Raw genomic sequence first — 25,525 nt, 5'->3', positions numbered from 1 at the left:
ACGCTATTTCGAAAATTACGATGCGAAATTAATATAATTTTCTTAAAATCGCAATTTTTTTTTAAAGTAATTTTGATTTTTTTCAATATCTAATATGATATTTGATGGAACAATTGTGACATAATTATAGACTTTTTGTACTTTTTTATTTGAGTGAAGAATCATATTCGATGATTATAAGATTATTGATAATCGTCAAAATTCTTTATAATATGACATACATAATTGATGTGATCAACTTAATTACTTTTGATTTTTAATAGATCATACATGTTTATCGGCGGTCACATCATGATATCATCTAATAGATTATTTTTAGCACTATTTCAGGGCAATGACAAATTTACAAAAATATCTTTACACTTAAACATGTTATATAGGATTTCATCGTTTAAATTCGTGTAACCCGCAATATAGTTGCATTGTTAACTTTTACAAGAATTGAACGAACGATTTCTAGACCGGATGGAGTTGTCTCCAAACTTGTATTTGTACCGCATGGACAGTTCTTAACGCTTTCATTTGTCAAAGTCCATAGTTTGAACGTTTTCTTTGTCTTAATCTTTATAAAAATGAAATAGGTAAATTTTAGATTAGGCGTAATTATTTCTACGCATTATGTAAAGGATTTTCAACGTTTCGTTGAGATGCCCAGACGATAGTAATATCTTAACACTTTACGAAGGCCGACGATAGATTCCTATAACTTTAGCATAGGCATTTCAACTCTGTTAGGCTAATAGAGATGTCATTGTATGATCTTCATAAAAAGTTTCACTTTTTTAAGAGCATTGAATAAGTAAATCTAGATAACTAGAATTAATTCTTTTTTCTTATAAAAATCTCCTTAATTTTTAATGCTAATTTTAGTGGTCTGTTTATTTCATCTAGTGAGAGTGTAATTAGATCCTATAGGGTTTGGTTTAATAGGATTTGAAGTTCATCACACCAACACCCATTGAGATTGTGAGAATTGTGCAAGTCAATATAACTAATTGTCAAGATTTTCAAGCCCTAAATAAATAATTCCTCTCTCCCGTTAAATTTGTCCATGATTATTTTTTATTAATTTTTAATTTCGACTCATTATTATTTAAAATTTATTATTCATAAAGACAAAAAAAAAATTAAAAACCTTCAATCAAATAATATTTAAACATATATTTTATAAAATTTAATTATTTTAAATATATATTTTATAAAATTTAATTATTTTATATACTTAAAATAATCAAGATCAAAGTTTAAAAATTTAAATTTTTAAAAAGCTAATAATACACAGATTTAGTAAGATGAAGGGAATAATATATTACATGGAATTCAGGTCTACTATTATTTAACAAAAAGTTGCAACATGCTTTAAAGAAGCCAAGTAACAGCTTCATTAACAGTGGAACTCATTGCGGTTCTTGGAAGTAGCCTATTCACAAGTTGCAGTGCCGCTTTATGTGTAAACATGTATTCTAGATCATATCAACAAATGATAAATAACTAGTGCATGGTCAATATAACATAGCATAATTCAAATTAATACTCAATCTGGTGTATGAACTCGTGAAACAAAAGGGATCCTGCTTCCCGGAGATGGTAGCCAAACATTGCATAGGAAACAAATATACCTATAACACCAGCAAAAGAGTTAGTGACATCCGGTTGTAGACACAGCACTGCTTGTGTTGGCATCGCCGATTGAAACAGTTGCAAGGGATTTAGAGGCCCATGCTCTAGCATTCATTGCGCCTTGCAAATTGCTTCTCTTGCAAGGTTCCTTCAGGGAATTAATCAGTTGAATCACTCGTTTCAGATATGCCACGGGATGTTCCAACAAAGCCCCAAATTTCACATTTCGGATAAACCGTCCCCAAGATAGCTGTGCAGTTACAAGCAAAGTTGGATACAACAAGTAAAGCAATCTTAAAAGCACAAAAGTGGTGGCCAGAGCCAAATATGTCTCTTGTCGAAGTAAATTCTCCAGAGATCTTGCCCACGGGAATGGACAGCTTTCCTGCTCAGTGCTATTATGCTTCTCATGATTTGATGAGTGTCTGATTTTGTCCAGTGATATTTTATCCAGAGAGTTCTTAATGCCTAGAACAATGTAACAAATTCATTAAGGAAAACAAAGGGGGAAAAGTTTCAGCTATGCTAAATGGCCATGCAAATATGTTAGGTATGCTTTTCATAAGACTCCGGATGTATAATATTATTAAACACCATCAAACTTTGTTTTCACTCAAATTCCCTGTCCTGGAAATGAATGAATGACAGATTACCATTACTTGATGGGGAACATGTTTGAATGGGGCATGAAAGAAGGTAAAAAACTCTAAATCATTAAAGCCCTCAAAAACAAGGGGAAAAAACTCCTTAAGGAAGTGTTTACTATGGAAAGCAGGATCATAGAATATCATTAAAGCCTGCACAAACGACTGTCTTATGATCCTACTGAATTCATAATCTTATGCACTACCCCCCCCCCCCCAAAAGCACAAAACACAAAAAAAGGGAGCGTTATCAATTGAGCACCAGACAGGTGATCACCGGCTAGAACTAGAAAGCATTTTTAACTAAAGTAAACAAAAAGTACATTAAAGGTATGTCATTAGTCAAAACATATGAACATACCCGGTCTCCACTTTATATCTACTAAATAAATCAACTCAATGAAACATAGATATCACAGAAGTTCATGAATTGCAGAACAAAGGCCTTACCAGTGACATCACCATAGAATGCACTGAGAGATTCCAGAGAACGGTTTCCATGATAAAGTGCACGCATTGTGGAATTTAAAAGGAAAAGAGTAGGAAACCCGTGAACTCCATACTTTGAGAGTATGCTGAAGAAATCAAAATCCAACAGTTTAGTTTAACAAGATATACATACTCATGGCAAGCATATAACAAATGAAAGAAATTCATTTGCAAACCTTGGCCTGACAGCTGCCTCTTCTATATCAAAATGAGGAATAGAAGGATACGAAGAAGAAAGGATATTGAAGCTTGGTCTAAAAGACCTTGAAAAGGGGCACCAAGATGCATAGAAAAGCACAGCTACATATTCATGGCTGTTCTTGTAAACCATATTAAGCGCCCTTTGCAATGAAACCTCATCTCCCTTCACCGAACAAAAGAAAAAGTGTAAATAAAATTTTCACAGACAAAAAGTAAAATCATGATTCAACGCAATTTCTAATATGAATTTAGTTAAAAAACGTTAGTTCCTTTAGACCTAATGCAATGAACTGATAGAAATAAATAAATAAATAAATAAATAAATAAATAAAAGCTTAAAGAAATTTAAGATATCTCCAATTCCATCAAGATCAATGGAGAACTAATCCAGAGAATTTATACAAAAATGCAAAACTGAATGATCTCTTTTTTGTGATCACATATTTGTAAGCTCATACATGATAATTAGCGTATTTTGTCTCATCTTGAGAAATTATGCTTCCACTTTTCTAAAGCAAATTTTACATTTTTAAGCAACCAAAATGAAAAACCCTAAATACATTCCCTTTTTTCTTATTACTTATCAGCTTATAACTAAATAAAAAGGTTTCTAGCTATTAATTTCTAAAAATCTAGTTCAGAATATAGCACCAAACCAGCCAAAAAAGGAGATAATTTTCAAAGGAATGGATAAAGTGAATAAAAATTGAAAGGAAATACAGAATCTGAAGGTACCTCGGTAAAGCCAAGGAAGTCGATAGATTCAACATCAGCAAAGGTAATAGGACAATAGGAGTCTCGGGAATCAAAGATCGCGTCGGAAACGGAGACCTTGGGACAGAACGGAACCCTAAAGGGTACGAAGACGGCGCACGTTAGCCTCCACCAGAAAACCAATATCAGCAACCTCGTTTGCCATGCCTTCGTACCCATCAACTACCGACAACAATGGTTTGCCAATTGACACGAATTCTTTTTTTTTTTTTTTTTTTTTGAGAAAATCACCTCAGTGACTAAAAATATTTTATAATATACGATTTTAATCAATTTTTTTTAAATTTACCAAAATGATCAACAAAATCGCAATGCGAAATAAAAATCGTAACGCGATCTCCAGAATCGTAAATCAGTTCCCAGAATCGCAACGCGATTATAAAGAATCGCAATGCGATAGTACAAATTCGCATTGCGATTTTCCAGAATCACAACGCGAATATGAAAATCGCAACGCGAACATATAAATCGTAACGCGATTCTGACTATCGCAACGAGTATCCGTAAAATCACAACGCGTATCCGTAAATCGCAACGACAATACGTAAAATCGCAACGTATATCCATAAATCGCAACGAGAATACGTAAATCGCAACGCGAATCTGTAAATCGCAACGAGAATACGTAAAATCGCAACGCGTATCCGTAAATCGCAACGCGATCGATAATTCGCAACGCGATCTCCGGTATCGCAAATTAGTTTCCAGATTCGCAACGCGATTCTGACTATCGCATTGCGATTTCCCAAATTCGCGTTGCGATTTTCCTAATTCGCAATGAGAATACGTATTGCGATTTCCCAAATTCGCGTTGCGATTTTCCTAATTCGCAATGCGAATACGTAAATCGCAACGCGATTACGTAAATCGCAACGCGAATCTGTAAATCGCAACGAGATTCTGACTATCGCAATACTGAATTTCAAATTCGCAACTTGATTTCTGAATTCGCAACTTGATTTCTGAATTCGCAACAGGTTTTAATTTCACAACACAAATGTTTTGGGTATATAACTACGCAGCAGCAGCAACTCATAACCTAAATCCCTAAATCGCAACTCATTACATCTCCATCTATCACTCTCTCCGGCGACATCCGTTCCTATATCCAACGACATCCTTCCCCATCCAGCAACAGGTTTTAGTTTCGCAGCTCGTTTGTTTAGTAAATTAATTTACAATAATGAAATCATCTAATGTTGATCATGTTTGGATAGATTTGTGTTTTGGAGGGTCATGGGAGAATGTTCATGGTGTTTTACAATATATGCCTTTACCCATGAATCTTCAACTAAAACTGTCATTAAAAAAGTTAACTTATGAAACTCTAATGTTACGTGTTGCAAATAAATTGAATTTAGAGCCCCTAAGTGGATTTAGGCTATCTTATCAGAGAAATGGTAAAGTTTATTTGTTAACCGACAATGAAGATGTTGAACGATTCATTGCTTACATTAGTGTTTCAAGTGATGATGTTACATTGTATGTTGTTGAACCTAGAAGTAGTAAAGTTGGGTCAGTAGCGGGTAGTAATCAACTAAGTTTTTCAACCCCAGTTTATGGTGCTCAAAATTTAATGGTTCCACCACAATTTCATCACCAAGCAAATATTGTTTCACCACATTTCCAATACCAAACACAATCTCAAAACCCACAACCTTTCCCTAATCCAAATCTCAATCAACTTTCAGCACCAAATTCCGGTTTTCGTATTGACCAGTTAGACGATGATGAGCCAACATAAAAAATTGTGAGTATTAGTCAGTATTCGAAATTTGATCTTGGTCAATACCCGGACTTTGATCTTGGTCAATACTCGGATTTTGATGATTTTTCAGAAGAAGAAACAGACCCTGCGTGTAATGATTTTGATATTGGTCAATACCCGAATTTTGATGATGAAACAACCGTTGCCGAGGAAGATATTGTTGATGATAATGAGGAGGAAGTTACGACTGTAAATGAACATGTTGAACATCCATTCTGTAATTCATATAACACTGAAGAAGAAGAAGAAGAAGAAGAAGAAATCCCCAAAGAAAAGTCCCCGAAAAAAATGCCACGTGAGTATAACTGGAATATGCCAGAATTACTTCAGATACCAGAAGAAGAGTTGGTAAAGATAGCAGTTGATTGTTACACAAAAATTATTCGTATCAAGAAAGATGATTGTTTTGATATAAAGGAAGACTTGAAGATAGCTTTGTATACGAAATGTGTGGAAGATAGCTATCAACTAAAAGTTAACAAATCAAGCAAAGATCGTTTCGAAACAAGGTGTATGATTGACAAAAACTGTATGTGGCGTATGATTGCAAAGAGGATAAAAGATTGTGAAATGTTTCAAGTTAGGACTTTTATTGATAAACATACATGTTCAAGAACCCATGTTTTTCCTCACCATAGACAGTCAAACAAAAAGGTGTTGGGTGGTTTTCTGGCTGAGTTAATGTTTTTGAATGGTAGGGTATATCGGGGACATGAAATTATGACTGACATGAATGCTCGGTTCAAGATTAGTATCTCGTATTCTCAAGCTTGGAGAGCCAAATATTATGCCTTGGAATTGTTGAGGGGGTCGCCAGAAGCATCGTTTGCCCAACTGCCGGCTTATTGTCACAATTTAAAGCTGAAAAATCCTGGGTCGGTAACTCATATCAAAACAGATAGAGATGGACGCTTTGAGTTGCTGTTTATCGCCATTGGTGCTGCGGTTAGTAAATCAATATAATTTTGTTGACTCATTTTTGTTAGTTACATGCATTTCATATTTAAATGATTATATTTCTTGTGTATATGATTTTGTAGATTCGTTCATTTATTAATTGCATGCGCCCAGTTATTATAGTTGACGGAGCACATTTAAAAGGTCGATACCTTGGAGTAAACTTATTAGCAGTAGCCATGGATGCTGACAATGAGATACTGCCAATAGCTTACGGGGTTGACAAATCTGAAACATCTGATTCATGGATATGGTTTATGGGGCATCTTAGGGATTGCATAGGTCCTATTAGCAATCTGACAATCATATCCGATAGGGCAAACTCAATTGACAACGCTGTTAGAAGGTGTTTCTCATATGCTTTTCATGGACTTTGTGGTGTTCATTTGTATAGAAATCTAAAATCAAGGTCAGCTGGTATAAAAAATCACAAATGAACATACTGGAAGGCTGTAAAAGCTTATCGGGAAGTGGATTTTAATAAGCATATAAACTGTTTAAGATGTGTTTTACCTCAGTATGCTCAAACACTAGAAGATGTCGGGTTTGAAAGATGGTCAAGAGTACATCAACTTGGAGCAAGATATGGTTTCATGACGTCTAATAGTGCAGAATCAATCAACTCTCTAAGTCGTCATTCCCGGAAATTACCCATTACTATGTTAATGGAGTTTTTTCGAGCCTCTATTCAACAGTGGTACTACAAGAAAAGAAACCATGCAGGTATTATTTCTTTAAATTCGTAACTTATCATATATTTTACTAAGTATTATTTATTTAAATTTACAAGAACATTGGAACATCGTGTTACACCATGGACAGAAAAAAAGATAACGAAACGTGTTGTGAAGTCAACGTCATGGACAGTTGAACCATGTTCAAACACTTTGTTTGAAGTACTGGATAATAACTTAAATGGGCTTGTCGATCTAAATGCAAAGACGTGTAGTTGTATGAAATGGCAAACATCTGGTTATCCGTGTGGCCATGTTATAAAAGTTTATCTTCATCTAAACCAAGATGATTCAAGCGTATACGCTATGGATTGCTACACTACAGAAGTATATCGACAGACTTATGGCGAGATTGTCTACCATATTCCACATCCTTCTGAGTGGGACATACCAGATGACTTACAAACAGTTTTGCCACCAGCCATGGACAGAAGGCTACCTGGCCGACCAAAAAGTCACGATCGTATACCGTCTAAGGGTGAAGAGATCGACATGTAGTCGGTGCAAGGAAAATGGTCATACAAGGTTGACATGTGGATCACCAGTGCCATCACAATCATCTTTTCCTCTACCAAAATATGGATCCTCATCAAAATCTCAATCACAACCGGCTTCACCTTTTGGGACTGTTAACTTAGGTGATTTTTAAATGCAAACGTTGTATTATGTGTATATTATGTGTGAACTTTTAATATTTTCAGTTAGGCATGTATTAGTAACTTGAGTTTGAACATTGCTATGATAAGTTCAGTTGTTATCACTTATTAGACATTCATTTGACTATCGCAACGCGGAAATCGCAATGCGAATATGACTATCGCAACACGGAAATGACTATCGCAATGCGAAATTGACTATCGCAACGAGAGAATCGCAATGCGAAATGAAAATCGCAATGCGAAATGAAAATTGCAACGAGTGAATCGCAATGCGAAAATGAAAATCGCAACGCGAAATTAGTTTCGCGTTGCGATTTTCATTTTCGCATTGCGATTCACTCGTTGCGATTTTCATTTCGCATTGCGATTCTCTCGTTGCGATAGTCATTTCCGCGTTGCGATAGTCTGTTTTGCATTCAACATAACAAATCAACTATTACATTTCAATCAATTAAACAAGCACAAATATTATGTACACATCAATTAAACAAATCAACATTTGCAAATCATCTTTTACAAATCAATTAAACAATCAAATAATAATAATGAAATCAACTTTTGCACCCATACATCCATTTCACACAGCTCACTTCAGGATTAACCTGCAGAAACCAAACATTGAATCAACAACACTTTCTACACATCTAAAACCTACAAACAACAACTTATTGAATTCTAGCTACTTAACCAAACATTTTCAAACCAAAAAGAGTAAATATGTTTAACAACACTTGCATTTGACTTACAAATTGTTTATGGACACTTTCATAACGCGGATGCAGGTAGGCAGCGTCTCGCATATATCGCTCTAGCCATAAAATGCCGAAACCACAAGCCTACTGCACCTCTATCTCTATCAGTGGGAGGTAGAAAATGTGTACTTCCTGTCGTCAAACGCTCCAAGCACATGCATACGAGAGGACCACAATCCCCTCTGGCTTCCTTCGTTTGTTGTGGCACGGTCTCGTCTCTGATAACTGTAACATTGAACTTCTTTGGCTTCTTGTTTCTAGACTTAGTCCAATAATCAATTGCATCCAAGAATTTAGCCAAATGAGAGCTCCATCCCTTAATCATATCTCTCAAATCAGATTGACTGTGATTTTCCCGGAAAGAAGAAGGTCGTTGTGGTATTTCAAGAGCTGAGGCTCCTCTACCACTTCACCCAGTTTCCTTCCGACCAAACCGATTTGAAGCAACGAAAAAACAAGGAAAGCATTACAGAAACATCGAGTCACAAAAGAAACCATTTACTGATTTACAGAAGAAAAACTCTAAGCAACTGAGATAGCTCTGAGTTGAGGATTTTTTCCTGGGGTTAAATGAACTTAAGGAACCGGCTAAGAAACGGACAATAAATAAAGATGTCTTGGGGGCATTTCGAGTTGCAACTTCTCCAATAAGCTTGTGTTTTTTTAACCTTTTTTCTTAATTCACGCGCAATGAAATATTGGTAGGAAAAGAAAGCAGTGCACTAAGGTTGAGCGAAGTCTTTTTCGTCGCTAGAAAACAAAAAGCATTACAGCTTCGTCACAGTTAGCATAAACCGTTGAATTGACGTGAATAGCCTTGAATTTCTAATGGATAAGTAAGATGAAGATGAGGAATTGTGTAGGGTGGGGAGGTGAGAGTAGACGCGCCTTAAAAAGAGTCAAGCTCGTGAGGTGAGAAAAAGGTTGAGGTAATCCATATATGAACCCAAAATTTTATGTTAGAAGAAAAATTAAAAAAATAATTCATAATATTTTAAGAATTTTTTATTAAAAATATATAAAATATGAAATACAGCTATTGACTCGGTAGTGGTTCGCCAGGGCCAGCCTCTCCTTAGTTTCGTGGTTGGTGCATTTGGTGCAGGTGAACGTTGGTTAACTTAGTTTTGTTTTTTCAAGTTGGGATGCTAATTCCCTCGAGGGACGGAGTAAGATACTAACTTGGAGGAATAAAGTAGAAAGATAATTTATAATTATGTTACAAATATTCAAATTATATATATGAGTTAAACGTAAAAATTTGTGGGGTTTAAGGGACTATAACCCCACCCATGTACCAGATACATCCGTCCATGATTCTTTTCACATCGTATATTTTGTAAATGCATGGATACACCATTTCAACTTTTAGCTTTATCCGATTTCAATCCAATTTTGAGTCAATTTAAGTGTAATTTCTAATACTAAACTGTAGATTATGATGATTCACTTTTGAGGAAATTAAATAATTTAACAAAAATGATAAACTCATGAAACATAGGATTGAACTCAATTTAACTTGAATTTTTTTTAAAAAAAAATATAAAGTTAGAATTATCTAATTATTTATTTGAGTTCGACACTAATTTAAATACTAAAAAAGTATATAATAATTTTGATGTAAATATCCTTTAAATCTATCGATTTTATATAGCTTTATACAATGGGTACGATTAACCAATTATACCTAAAAGACTCCACAACATAAGAGGTCATAATTACCATACATTTCATTAATCACATTTTAATCATGCTTAACAAGTTCATAGGGACTGAAAGGAAAATGCACGCCACATTTCTCATACACTATGGCAATATGGCATCATGCAATATATATCCAACCGTGGCACAATTCATGGCAACATCATATCATGATCTCATGCATATCAATTCCTATCTCATCAACCCATGGCATGAGTACAATACACAGGCATGATTATACCCTGAGGACTCCATTCCCTCGTAATTATCCTTAGCATGAATACATATATGAACATAACATAGCATGAGGGTTAATCACAAAACCTAAATACTTCTTAATCTAGTAAGCACAAATAGAATGGCACTCACCTCAAAATCAACACACAAATACACCAAAAGATGAGCTCTTTTTCACTTTACTCTATCAATTTGGCCTTGCCTTTCACCTAGGAAGATCCCACTTGATCTTCACATTTCAAAGCTTCAATACAAACATATGTAACATATGTTACTTAAAAATAATGTAGAGGAGCTTCTAACATTACGTTTAGTTCGCGGAAAAAATCATTACTTAGGAGAATAATCTTTTCCGAAATTGTATTCTCGCGTTTGGTTTACAGAAAAGATTATTACCATTTAATAACTTATTACCAATAGTAATATTTTTAGTTAAAATTGTGGGAATGTTATTACCTCTAAATTCTTAGGTGTTACACAATTCACATTGCTTTGGACAAGAATATCCTTAGAATAATGAATTTGTTTCATATAGATCATTCTAAATTATTATTCTCCGTGTTTTACTCAAATTTATAAACATAATAATAATAATACACAAAGATATTGATTTAATAAAAAATCAATAAATTTGAGTAGTTAAAATTATTTTAAATTTTCAATATCGTACTCAAACTTATCGTAAATACTGATAAATATAGGATCACCATCATATTTTTCCTCAAGTTTAACAAAATTATCATTTTACCCCTCAAACTTCCAAGCTTTACTATTTTGTCCCAAAATTAAAACTCTCCTTTTTCACGTAACACTATTATTTTAAATTCATAGTAGCCCCATTATTATTTCACAATATAATAATAGACTCAATATTTCATAATATAATAATAGACTCAATATTTCATAACAATTAAATATCTTACTGAATCAGAATTGATATCAATAATTTTGAGATATTACAAAATCTACTCTAAACCCACTCAGTACCCTTGTTAAATATGATTGTTAATATTTGTATTGTTCGTCAATTTGATCGATAATGTTTTTTATAAAACTTAACTTCAATTTTTTTTTTGAATAAATCTTAAATTACATTCTTCAATAAATAGGTTGATTAATACATTATTTTTCTAACGATATTAACACAACAATCCACAAAACAAGTTATATGTATTTTATTTTAATATAAAATTGTTCATATTATATATTATATCAATTATATCTACATAAGTGGCATTATCAAAACAATAAAGAAATTATAAATAAATATACTAGGTTTTAATAATTCCATACCAATAAAAAAAATTAACTGGGGGACTACCCGAGGGAGGTAAATAAGAACCTTGTAATATGCCATTGCCATGTCCATCTCTTATACAGTTATACTCCCCACCACACGTTAATTATAATTTTCAACACTATAAATACATTTCCCTCCTTTTCCTTCTTTTCATCCCCAACCCCACAAATCATTCTCCGTTTCATCGGTTCATGGCTTCTTTTGCAACTTCCAAAGTTGTTTTCTTCCTCCTTTTCAATACAGGGGCAAGGTCCGCCGGAAGGACGCTTACCGCGCAGCTGATGCAGGGGGATCTGAGACAGATGATGCTGAGCTGTCAGATTGCACGTTGATGGCGCTGAGATACCATGAGTTGGCAGATCAGCGCAAAGGCGGGAATTGATTGTGACATGTTCCTTATTGGGGTCGTTTTGAGTATGTTTCAGTCTTTTGGCCATAACTTTGGCTACAGGTGTCAGAATCGCGCATAAGACCCCAATCCGGAAAGCTCTTTTCGACGCGCACGCTCTCCACATGAGCTACGCTCCATGTGGCCTTTTTTTCAACCTCAAATTCTGCCGTTTTCCCCTCCGAATCACTAGATTTAGTTATTTTTTACTATTTATGGTAATATTTCGATTGTTAATTAGGAAGTCAATTTAAATCCGATTTAGACCGGATTTTTGGGAGATTGCTTATTTTATTTCGAATTTCAATTTAGAGTGATTTTCGGGATTTTGCTATTTTTGGCAAAATTCGAATAAATACGATTTTTGCTATTTTTGGCAAAATTCGAATAAAGACGATTTTTTTAGCTATAACAGTCCGGCTTGTGGACTGCTTTTGACAGTTATTGATTTTATAATATTTTATTAAACCCTAGAGACTTTTTTTCTCTGGTTTTGGGCGAATTTTCTCTTGTGAATCGTCTGTCGGAGCTAGCCTACAGGATAATCACTATTCTGTCTGGCGTCAGTTGGTATCAGAGCTTCAACATCTTCTTGGGAAATTTCACCAGTTTCAATGGCTGGAGGTCGTGGTCGTGGTCGTCGTGAGCAGGTTCCGAATGAGGAAGCCCAACGCCGTGATCGCAGCGTTCAGGATGTGATGATTGCGGATTTGCAGAGGCAAGTCGCAGAATTAACCCAGCGCCTGGCGGCGCAGGATTTAGAGGATCGTGAGGCCTCTGATCACGATACAAATTCCACTTTCGAAAACCCATATCACAATCGCGCAGGATTCCGGGGCGCAGGATTCCGGGAGCACCGTGGTCGGGAGGAGCGTCATGGAGACCTCGGTTTTCGGGTCGATCTCCCTGAGTTTTCTGGTACATTACAGGCCGAGGGATTCGTGGATTGGATTAATGAAGTGGAGCGTATTTTGAATATAAGGAAGTCCCCGATCGTGTGAAAGTGAAACTGATCGCCATCAAACTCAAGGGCAGAGCATCTGCGTGGTGGGAACAGTTACGACGTTCACGAGAAAGACAGGGCAAAGCCAAGATCACTGATTGGGAGAAGATGAAAAAGAAGATGAAGGGCCACTTCCTTCCCTTCGGCTACACGCAAACCTTATTTCAGCGACTTCATGCGTTGAGGCAGGGCGCGCGATCAGTCGATGATTACACGGAGGAGTTTTACCAATTGGTCGCCCGGAACGATTTATCTGAGACGGAGGAGCAGATGGTGGCGCGATATTTGGGGGGTTTACGCCAGCCCTTGCAAGATGTCCTCAGCCTTCATTCATTGTGGAGTGTTTCGGAAGCATACCAGCGTGCACTTGCTGTTGAAAAACAGCAAAACAGGAGACCAGTGATCAGGAGCGATCACAACAGTCGACCAGTTCGCCCTCAAGAGTCCCGTCCTGCTCAGCAGCCACCGCAGGGTAATTCTAACCCTACTATTAGGTGTTTTCGTTGTGGTGAACAAGGGCATAGGGCGACTGATTGCAGGAAGCCTGCTAGTCAAAAGGGCAAAAATTTGTTGATTGAGGAAAACGTGGAAGACGAGACTGAGGAGATTGGCGAACCCGTGTATGACGATGATGAGACTGATGATGTGCTGTATGGAGATGGTCATGAGACTCTGGTCGTTCGCAAGAGTCTACTTACCCCCAAGGGCGATTCAGGGGACGATTGGTTGAGAACCAATATTTTCCACACGACTTGCACAGTTGCAGATAAAGTCTGCAAAATGATCATTGACAGCGGCAGTTGTGAGAATGTAGTGTCCGAGGAGGTTGTCCAGAAATTGCAGTTGAAGACGGACCGTCATCCTAAGCCATACAAGTTGTCATGGCTAAATAAAGACAGTGAGGTAACAGTTGATAGGCGATGCCTGGTGTCTTTTTCAATTGGTAGAAAATATTTTGATAATGCCTGGTGTGATGTTGTGTCTATGGATGCGTGTCATATATTGTTGGGTCGACCTTGGCAGTATGATCGCAGTGTCATTCATGATGGACGGAAGAATACATATTCCCTTAGCATCAAGGGAAAAAAGATTGTGTTGGCACCCGGCGGGAAGGACTTACTCCTACCCCAGTAACCCATAATACTAATCTGCTTTCTATGTCCAGGTTTTAGATGAGATTGAGCATGGCGACGTGGTCTATGCCTTGCTACCTTGCGAGAACAATGCAGTAGACGTGGATACAGATTTACCAGTAGAGGTGCAGCGGTTGCTAGCAGAATTCTCTAACTTGATGCCAGAGGATCTTCCTCCTGGACTACCACCTATGAGGGATATTCAGCATCAAATTGACCTTGTTCCTGGGTCAAGTTTGCCAAATCGACCATCATATCGCCTCAGTCCTAAGGAGGCCGAAGAGTTGCAGCGACAGGTGGAAGAGTTGTTGGAGAGGGGCTATATCCGAGAGAGTATGAGCCCATGTGCAGTCCCTGCTCTGTTAGTGCCAAAGAAAGATGGTTCTTGGCGTATGTGTGTTGACAGCCGAGCGATCAACAGAATTACAGTGAAGTACCGGTTTCCAATTCCCCGTCTAGATGATATGTTGGATCAGCTATCTGGTTCTAAGATCTTCTCAAAAATTGACCTTAAGAGCGGTTACCACCAAATCAGAATAAGGCCTGGAGATGAGTGGAAGACGGCGTTTAAAACGCCACAAGGGTTGTATGAGTGGATGGTCATGCCTTTTGGGTTATCCAATGCGCCCAGTACATTCATGAGATTTATGCATCAGGTCTTGCGGCCTTTTATGGGGAAATTTGTTGTAGTTTACTTCGATGATATCCTCGTTTATAGTCCGACATGGACTTCACACTTCGATCACCTCCGTGCTGTTTTTGAGATGCTGAAAACGGAGTGCTTGTTTGTCAATCAAAAGAAGTGTTCTTTCTTCACTACTTCTGTGACTTTTCTTGGTTTTGTTGTGTCTACTGATGGTGTTCATGCAGATCAGTCAAAAATAGATGCAGTCTTGGAGTGGCCCAGACCAAGAACCTTACATGACATCCGAAGTTTCCATGGCTTGGCGTCTTTTTACCGTCGATTCATTAGAAATTTCAGTACTCTGATCGCCCCTATCACAGAGTGCCTCAAGGGGCGTGATTTCCAGTGGTCTGAGGAGGCAGAGGCCAGTTTTCAACTGGTCAAGCAGAAGATGACCGAGGCTCCAGTTTTGGCACTTCCAGATTTTGACAAAGTGTTCGAGGTAAATTGTGATGCATCTGGCGTTGGCATTGGTGGTGTTCTGAGTCAGGCAGGTCGTCCGGTTGCTTTTTTCAGTGAGAAGCTATCGGGATCAAAGAAAAATTATTCCACTTATGATCTGGAGTTCTATGCCATAGTTCAGTCCCTGAAGCATTGGCGTCACTACCTAGTACAGAAGGAGTTTATTCTGTTTACCGATCATGAGGCCTTGAAGTACATCAATGGCCAACACAAGCTGAGTAGACGTCATGCCAAGTGGGTAGCATACTTGCAAGAATTCACTTTTACGCTGAGGCACCAAGCAGGGAGTTTGAACCGCGTCGCAGATGCCCTGAGCCGTCGTACCTTACTTCTCACCACCATGAGTACTAAAGTTGCAGGATTTGAGACGTTCACAGATATGTATGCAGCTGATCCTTCCTTTGGAAGGATATTTCAGGAGGTAACTGAGGGTCACCGTCATGATTTTGTTTTGCATAATGGGTATCTGTTTCGTGGATTACAATTGTGCATTCCAGATTGTTCATTGAGGCAGCAAATTATAAGTGAACTCCATAATGAGGGACACTTTGGCCGAGATAAGACATTGGCCCTTATCTCTTCTGAATTTTATTGGCCCAAGTTGACTAGTGATGTGGCCCATTATGTGGACCGTTGTTATGTGTGCCAGCGATCTAAGGGAGTTCTCACCAATGCGGGATTGTACACTCCCTTACCTGTTCCTGAAGCTCCTTGGTTCGATGTCAGCATGGATTTTGTACTAGGCTTACCCCGCACCCAAAGGGCCTCTGATTCTATCTTTGTTGTGGTTGACAGGTTTTCCAAGATGGCTCATTTTGTAGCTTGCAGAAAGACTATGGATGCTGACCGGATTGCCCATCTCTATTTCAAGGAGATTGTGCGTTTACATGGTGTTCCTCGATCCATCACTTCAGATCGTGATACTAAGTTCATCAGTCATTTCTGGAAGAGCCTGTGGGGGAAACTGGGAACGCAGTTGAATTTCAGTAGCGCCTACCACCCCCAGACGGATGGCCAGACTGAGGTGGTGAACGAAGTTTGGGAAACCTTTTAAGGTGTTTGGCAGGAACGAAGCCGAAGCATGGGATTTGGCATTGCCTCAGGCAGAATTTGCCTACAACAGATCAAAAAACAGAACCACAGGTTTAAGCCCATTTGAGATTGTCTATGGTCAGAACCCATCCGGGGTGTTGGACTTAGCCCCTATTCCACGTATAGGACGTTTCAGTCCTAAAGCAGATGAGATGGCAAAGTATCTTCGGGGTATCCATGAGCAGGTGAAACAGACCATTCATGAGAGCAATACCAAGTACAAGACTCGGGTCGACAATCATCGTCGTCAGGTACTTTTTGATGTTGGTGATTTTGTTTGGGCTGTATTAACTCGTGATCGTTTTCCTGTTGGTGAGTATAATAAGCTTAAGGATCGGAAGATTGGACCTTGTGAGGTCGTGCAGAAGATCAATGATAATGCTTACAGGTTGCGACTTCCCAGTCACTTGAAGACTTCTGATGTCTTTAATGTGAAGCACCTGAGTCATTGTTTTGTGGATCCTGATGACACTACTCTGAACTCGGGGACGAGTTCTTTCCAACCCGGGGCGACTGATGCAGGGGGATCTGAGACAGATGATGCTGAGCTGTCAGATTGCACGTTGATGGCGCTGAGATACCATGAGTTGGCAGATCAGCGCAAAGGCGGGAATTGATTGTGACATGTTCCTTATTGGGGTCGTTTTGAGTATGTTTCAGTCTTTTGGCCATAACTTTGGCTACAGGTGTCAGAATCGCGCATAAGACCCCAATCCGGAAAGCTCTTTTCGACGCGCACGCTCTCCACATGAGCTACGCTCCATGTGGCCTTTTTTTCAACCTCAAATTCTGCCGTTTTCCCCTCCGAATCACTAGATTTAGTTATTTTTTACTATTTTATGGTAATATTTCGATTGTTAATTAGGAAGTCAATTTAAATCCGATTTAGACCGGATTTTTGGGAGATTGCTTATTTTATTTCGAATTTCAATTTAGAGTGATTTTCGGGATTTTGCTATTTTTGGCAAAATTCGAATAAATACGATTTTTGCTATTTTTGGCAAAATTCGAATAAAGACGATTTTTTTAGCTATAACAGTCCGGCTTGTGGACTGCTTTTGACAGTTATTGATTTTATAATATTTTATTAAACCCTAGAGACTTTTTTTCTCTGGTTTTTGGGCGAATTTTCTCTTGTGAATCGTCTGTCGGAGCTAGCCTACAGGATAATCACTATTCTGTCTGGCGTCAGCAGCCTATGCCACGGTGGCCCTCTTTTATCAGGTAAAGTCTCCGTTAATCTCATTTGGTACGGAAAATTCAAGACTTCTCAACGTGCCATTTATATCCGATTTCATCGCTTCCCTAGTTACATCTTCCAACCCGACTCAACCCTCGGTGGCCAAATGGTGGAAAGCCAATAAAAAATACTATCGTCTCACCAAGAAATATCCTTCCCTGGACCTTTCATTGGGTACAGAAATCCCTGATGAGAAATACTCTTTCGGGAAGTCATTAAATAATCACCAAATCCTGCAATTGGCATCAAATTAAGGGTCCTCAGAAGAACGCCATTAACGTCGTCTTGACATCGGCTGGCGTTGCCGTCGAAGGGTTCTGCTCGAGCAGGTGCGGAACCCATAATTCAGGTTCAGGTTCAGGTTCAAGCGTGGGCTATAAGTTTGCTTACATCTGGGTTGGTAACTCGGACACACAGTGCCCGGGTCAATGCGCTTGACCATTCCACCGTCCCATCCACAGACCACAGTTCCCACCTTTGGTTGCACCGAACAACGATGTGGGTCTGGATGGGATGGTGTTGAATCTAGCTAGCCAGTTGGCCGGGACTGCCACGAATCCGTTTGGAAATGGCTATTATCAGGGTCCACAACAAGCGCCACTGGAGGCTGCTGCTGCTTGCCCTGGGATATATGGTAAAGGGGCTTATCCGGCTATGCCTGTGACCTTCTGGTGGACCGCACCACCGGAGCTAGCTACAATGCAAATGGTGTCAATGTCAGGAAATACTTGCTCCCCGCTTTGTTTGACCCAACAACCTCCGCTTGTTCTACTTTGGCTTAAAACAATTACTTATACAACATGCAAACATGTCAGTGCATAGAAAATAAATGTTAGGCAGTTTAATTTTTTTTCAGATTATTTTATGAGTTACTATTTGATAAACAGGTGTAGTAAAATTTATTTATTTTAATTTTAAATCATAAAATTTAAATATTTAGATTTTAATTTTTTATTGCTATTTTTAATTAAAAATATGGAATATCTTAAAATTTATATGATTTATGTATCAAATATTTTTTATTATATTATTTAATTATTTTTGTGCGCAGAAATAAAATATTCACACCTAAATTATCATATATTCTAAGTTCAATATTTCTTCCCATTCTTGTTATTTAAATAAATTGACTGAGTATGAATTAAGTGATCTTAATGATTACAGCCAAAGAGGGCAAAACTTTCGAGATAATGTTCTCGAATTTTTTATTTAACGATATAACGTACTCCCAAGATTAATTACTCAAATAGGGTGAAATCCACAGTGTTGGCCGTAGGTCGCCATGCCTTCCGGGCGACCTACTAGGTCGCCATGTCTTCCCGGCGACCTACAAGAGATTGCATGTTCCATGCACGTCCCAACACGCTGGGCATCCGAGGCCATCCGACCGGGGCCATCCGAACGAGCCATGCGAGGGAATCCGAGGGCAACCGAGCGAGGGTAGGTCGCCATGCACTCCGGGCGACCTACCCTCGCTCGGTTGCCCTCGGATTCCCTCGCATAGCTCGCTCGGTCGCCCTCGGATTCCCTCGCATAGCTCGCTCGGTCGCCTTCGGATGCCCTCGCATAGCTCGTTCGGATGGCCTCGGTCGGATGGCCTCGGATGCTCTCGAATGCTTTCGGATGCTTTCGGATGGCCTCGGTCGGATAAACAAGAAACATGTATGACTAAATTATAATTAAACATAAATACTAAACAGTGGCTAAAATAACATGTTTACAAATTTCATGGCCAATTTCGAAAATTAAGGAAAATATATAAAACACAAGAAATCTGTGATTAAAATGAAATAACTAAAAATATTATGATCAAAATGAAGCATACACAAACTTGACAGAATAAACAACTAGTGACTAAAATATAATTATTAAAATATACATGCCTGAAACAAAATATTAAAAATGTCACTAAATGATTAAACAAATAGATTACAAAGCATAGGGGACTGAAAATGCTATTATCCCCTAAATATTAAAACACACGTATGAGAGTGTAAAGTTGTGAGGACCAAATTTGCATTTAACCCAAACAATTATTGTTTGATTGTTTCTCCCATGGATCACCTGGCGACCTTCATTGGTCGCCCAGAACACCCGGCGACCTTCATTCGAACTGTAGCAAACACCCTATCTCAACAATTAATTGTTGGAACGCGTTATCTCGTGAATTGTTTTTTCTCACAACATTATCTCGTAAATTCAGCCTTTATGATTAAAGAGATGGTTGTTATCTTTAAAAGTTTTGAGTTAAAACATGTGATCTATAAGGATGGGAATCATAAATACTAATTTTTTTTTTAAGAAATTCTTTTAAGAATGAATCATTTCTGAATTGTTAAACAAAATCAGTTTAACCCCTACTTAGGTTCTAGAGTTGTTCAATTCGAAAGAGTGCACTTTCTTTTTCCTCAGGGCTGTAACACAGTTTTATAACATAAAAAGTTATATAATTCGATAAAATTAGTCTCTGCTTAAATCCTTAACGGATAAATGGAAAACACCCGGAGTTCGCAAAAAAAAAAAATTTAACAGAAACACTATATATAACACCTGTTTAATAATAAATGGTAAATTACCTGAGAGATCACTAAATCGTTAGATCAATTCTATTTTGACCACGAAATAGAAACTTTTATTAATTAAATCACTAAACTTTCAATTTTCATCAATTAGGTCACTAAACCCTAAACATTATATTTTACTCAATGATTAGGCGTATCTATACCCATGACTTAAGTCCACCTATGTTTTTTCCCCCTTTTAATTTTCACCAATAATATGATTTACATACAAGATGTTATCAACCATGAATCAAGCATTAAATTTGACTAGTAGTTAGGCATGCCTACACTTTATGATCTAAGTTGAGTCGCGCTGAAAACATTTCAATTTTCTTTATTTTTACCAATAAGATCGTAACATATATCACTACCTCATTGGTTGATTATTAAATTGTTTTTAATTAGAATTAAGAATAAATTGGTAGAATATGTAAGTAATGAGATTATGAGAACCAAATATATTATTATACAAATTTATTTATTTTTCACATTATAATTCCTTTAACAGTCAAGATCAATAGCTTGATTGATATCGAGTTCGAGCATTGCGCATGTAGGGGTATGAGCATCCATTGTCAAATAATAGAGAGTGTTTGTACATGTATTACTTTGTATTCACCCTAGATTAATAAATAATAATAAAAAACCCATCAAAATTCACAAGATAACACCTAATTTGTCTAGTATTTAAACTTACAATGACCTAAATTGTTATTAAACCAAAATTATTTAGAACACGAGGTTATCCTTCTTTAGTTCGGTCCTTACTTGATTAAATATATAATAAATCCATATATTTTTTAATTTTAAATATTTATTTTTACATGAACCAAAATACTATTAGATTAAAATTATATTGAATATACAAATTTTAACAGGGGCCGGAGCCCTCTTAACCCCTCACTAAGCTCCGTCCGTGTCAATAATTTTATAATCTTTGAGGTATTTTACCTTATAATAAAATATATTTTAAAAATTAATATAATGATAGAGATTTTTTTAGTTTCTTTTATCATTATTAATTTGGTCTTATGGTAATATATATTTTATTTTAATATTAGATAGCTCGAGTCACCTAATATGAATGTATCACTTTTTATCCCCAAAAACGCTAGTTGAATTCGTTTTTAAAAAAAAATTATATTTTGAAACTTAAAAATGTTGGATGGACGTAAAATAAACAGACTCAAAATGTTTAAGCATTGATAGCTTCTTGCTATGAAAGCCTAAGCATCCATCCGCCATTATTAACCTCAAAATAAGGCATTCACATTCACAAGATGCTTGAGAAGATGAGGATTTTAGAATGGACCCAGTTTGATGCTTTAATCATTGCCTTCTAACCTCATGAATGGCTTTGGAAAACCGTTGGATAACTTAAATTTTTGTAACATTTTTTTTCCTATATTAATCCACAATGTGGGGATTGATAGATAATTATATTTCATACAATGAAACTAGCTGGAATGCATCATAGATTATATATAATATGGTTTTGGTTAAAGTATTGTTTCAACAATATAATAAGGTATTTGAAGGTTAATCATTGAGCGGTTTAACTGAATATTGTATTAAAAGATGCCAACGCCAAATTACCTTCAACTAAATGGAAAGTTTGTGAAGTTTGATGTTTATCATTTTCTCATCCTAATAAATGTGTAATTCAATTGAGTGACGAGGCAAAGACAGTTGTAAATTAAATGTGAAGGGAAAACAGCGCGTATGGCAGTTTAATAACCAAAACCTCACAATTAACTTCATCCGCGTTCTTCATTCAACGCATCTCTCCCCTTTCCATTTACATTAATTGTGTCTCTTAATTTCACACTCATTTTTTCTCTTAATAAAATATCATTAAACATGCATATATTTGGATGATAATGTTATCTGGATTCGATAAATTCCGATTCGATCCAATTAGACTATATCGATATTTTATTTTGAAAATATGAATTTAAGTCAAGTCGTGATTTTTGTTAGTATATAGGAGTAATTTTCCTTTATAGTCATCCTATTAGGAATAATTATAAGAACACTCCTTTTTTTAAATTCAACTATTATCTTACATAATAAAAATGAATGCATGTATATATATTTATATATATGTCAGGGTTAATGGAGTCGGTACAAATTTTAACCTAAAAATAAGTTTAAATTTTGGTTTAGGCAAAACCTTTCTAAACCTAAAACGGATAAGATACGAGTAGAAGATTTAAATATTCGAAATTAAGTTAGGTGAACAAAAAATCTAATCTGATCTGATCCGATCCATTACCATCATTATATTTAAAATATTAACAATCTTTTGTATATATAGGAGTATAATTTTTAAAAATTACATTTAATAAGTATACTAAACAAAAGGTTTTTGTTAGTGAAAATTGGTTTAATAAAACCGAAAGAGCCAACTCTACGTTCCCTGCCTCCATTTAAACGCCAACAATCCAACCTATTTCTTTCACCCCTATATATACTCACTTCCACAGCTCCCAAACCAGCTAAGTTAGTTTCCATCATGGCTAGCAATGGCGCCATTCCTTTCTTTTTACTTCTTTTGCTCCTCTTCTCCTTCTCTTTACCTTCCCCTTCCTTAGCCACCGCTAGAAAACCCTGGGTTCTCCTTCAACAACAACAACCCACCCTTCTTAAATACCACAACGGTCCTCTCTTGAAGGGTAATATTACCGTTAATCTCATTTGGTACGGTAAATTCTCCTCTTCACACCGATCCATTATAGTCGACTTTCTCAACTCCCTCAGCACAGCAAAGACGCCTTCACCGCCATCGGTTTCCTCGTGGTGGCATACAACTGAGAAGTACCAGAGAGGTGGTTCGAGTGACTTCGTTGTAGGGAAACAAATCCTTGATGTTAAGTACTCTTTAGGGAAGGCTCTCAAAACTTCCCAACTCAGAGCTTTGAGTTCCAAAACCGGACATGGAAATGGCGGAAGAGGGGTCAACGTTCTTTTGACTTCCGCTGACGTTGCCGTTGATGGGTTCTGCGTGAGCAGGTGCGGGACACATGGTTCGGGTCGGGTTAAGAAGCAAAGGTTCGTTTACGCTTGGGTGGGTAACTCGGTGAGCCAGTGTCCGGGTTATTGCGCGTGGCCGTTTCATCAACCCGAGTACGGACCGCAAACTCGGCCGTTGGTTGCTCCTAACGGCGACGTCGGGGTTGACGGAATGGTGATTAATCTGGCGACGGTTTTGGCGGGAACCGTGACGAATCCGTTCAATAGCGGGTACTTCCAGGGGCCGGCGGAAGCGCCACTGGAGGCGGTGAGCGCGTGTACGGGGATATTCGGGAAAGGGGCGTACCCGGGGTATCCTGGAGAGGTTTTGGTGGACAAAACCACGGGGGCTAGCTATAACGCCGTTGGGGTTAACGGGCGTAAATATCTGGTCCCGGCGATGTGGGATCCTCAAACATCAACATGCAAAACACTGGTTTGAGCAAACACAAGTGGCATGGAAGAGTGATGGGTTTTTATGTTATTATGTATATTTACGAGCTCAACTCTGTATACATTTGTCCAAAAAAAGAAAAGAAATTATTTTCCTATATTTGAGTGTGGTTTTATTTTAATAAAAAGGTTTTCCTCTCTATATAAATATTGAACGTCTACTTTGTATTCCCTATTAGCAGACAACATTTTTTTAAAACTATTTGTTTTCCTTTAATCATATATTATTTCACATGTCAAAGATAATTAATTTTTGACCAAAAAAATACTGAATGAATTGACATTTTAAAATTGAAAAAATAAATCATAATTTGTAGCCTTTTATGTTAAGGACTAAATCTCAAAATTAGTCTAGGTATAAGGATCAATGACATAATTAACATTTTTTCCTTTCTTAAATATAATATTAAAAATATTTATAATCTCAAACCTTAAATCAAATACAATAATTGTATTTAAACACATTTGAACATATGACATCCAAAACAAAATCAAACAATATTAAGACGATAAATTACAATAAAGTATTAATGGTGAATATAACATTATGTCACGTTTGGTAGATAAATATTAACGTGGAAAATGTTAATTGTTATATAAATTATTATACAAATTTCAAAATAATTTGTCATAATATAAGGAAAGATCGTTATAAATCTAAATTTAAAAATTAAATATCTATTCAAAATAAGTAAGGCTTATTTTTTTTACTATTTTTCAGATTAAATTATTTAAACAGTTAAAAATTAATTAATTACTAATTTATGTAGTAAGATATAAAAATAACATTTTTATCAAATATACATTTCCGATTCGAGATTCATTTTTGTTACTATTTAACTAAACAACAATCCGCAAGGGTCACTCGTGGGCTAGTATTAAGCCCAGACCCAAGACAAAACAAATGGTATATTTGTGCTCAGCAAGGCACGTGAATAGATGGTTCGGCACTTCGGCTTGCCACTTTGGACCAATAAGTATTTTTTATAACTTGAGTTATTAAATTAAGTGTATGCATAATTGAGTGGAAATTTGGAAGGAAAATGTAAAAAAAAAAGTTAATTTATTTTTTAATTCCATATATAGTTGATTTCAATTCCAACCTCAAAAAGAAAATGTTTATTGATTAGTATCGCGATGTTGATTGTAAGCTAATTAATTGTTAATTATACTAATTTTATTAATTGTCACGTCAGTTTCTTCTTTAAATGTTAATATCATAAAATTTGATTGATATCATTTAAATAGTTAAATGGTATAATTGATAAAATTAAAAGATTAATGATCAGAATTGAATTCAGTTATAGTTAAGTGGTCAGGGGTGTAGTTTACTAAAAATAATAAGAACAACGTGTAAAAATAGACAATCAAATAAGAGGTAGAAAAATGTAATTATCCACTTAAAAAAGGGTAAACTACGTAGTTAGTATCTAAACTATTAATTTAATCGATTTTAGTATCTAAACTTTTAATTTTTTCAAAACCATACATAAAGTTTAGTTTTTGTTTTATTTTAGTACCGACGTTAATTTAAAAAAAATAAAAGTCTAGGTACCAAAACACGTTTAGTACCTAAATCATACTTAAGTTTTGAAATAAAAACAAAAGTTTATGTACTAAAACAGATCAAAATTGATAGTTTAAGTATTAAACGAGTTAA

General features: G+C 36.5%; 2 protein-coding genes and 1 pseudogene across 3 annotated transcripts; 2 read left to right on the top strand and 1 right to left on the bottom strand.

Moving 5' to 3' along the window:
• Positions 1–1,309: 1,309 nt before the first annotated feature.
• LOC120198416 (5'-adenylylsulfate reductase-like 4) lies at positions 1,310–25,412 on the bottom strand. 2 transcript variants are annotated; one of them, XM_039199763.1, is made up of 6 exons: positions 25,390–25,412; positions 7,077–7,079; positions 3,690–3,926; positions 2,930–3,117; positions 2,715–2,839; positions 1,310–2,088 (listed from the first exon to the last, which is right to left on the bottom strand). In XM_039199763.1, exons 3-6 carry the CDS (start codon positions 3,885–3,887, stop codon positions 1,640–1,642), a joined length of 960 nt encoding a protein of 319 aa, XP_039055694.1. In that variant the 5' UTR covers positions 3,888–3,926; positions 7,077–7,079; positions 25,390–25,412; the 3' UTR covers positions 1,310–1,639. The 2 variants fall into 2 exon arrangements, with proteins under 2 accessions (XP_039055694.1, XP_039055695.1); XM_039199764.1 differs by having other exon boundaries at positions 3,017–3,117.
• LOC120198185 lies at positions 9,440–18,659 on the top strand (annotated as a pseudogene).
• Positions 22,882–24,026, top strand: LOC120198417 (protein EXORDIUM-like 2). Its single transcript, XM_039199765.1, has one exon. It carries the CDS (start codon positions 22,916–22,918, stop codon positions 23,852–23,854), a length of 939 nt encoding a protein of 312 aa, XP_039055696.1. The 5' UTR covers positions 22,882–22,915; the 3' UTR covers positions 23,855–24,026.
• Positions 25,413–25,525: the final 113 nt, after the last annotated feature.

The sequence above is a fragment of the Hibiscus syriacus genome, unplaced genomic scaffold (assembly GCF_006381635.1).
Source record: "Hibiscus syriacus cultivar Baekdansim isolate YM2019G1 unplaced genomic scaffold, ASM638163v2 tig00117056_pilon, whole genome shotgun sequence".
In the NCBI taxonomy this organism is placed as follows: domain Eukaryota; kingdom Viridiplantae; phylum Streptophyta; class Magnoliopsida; order Malvales; family Malvaceae; genus Hibiscus; species Hibiscus syriacus.
Note: the sequence above shows the minus strand (reverse complement) of the source record. Positions and strands in the feature narration are given on the sequence as shown.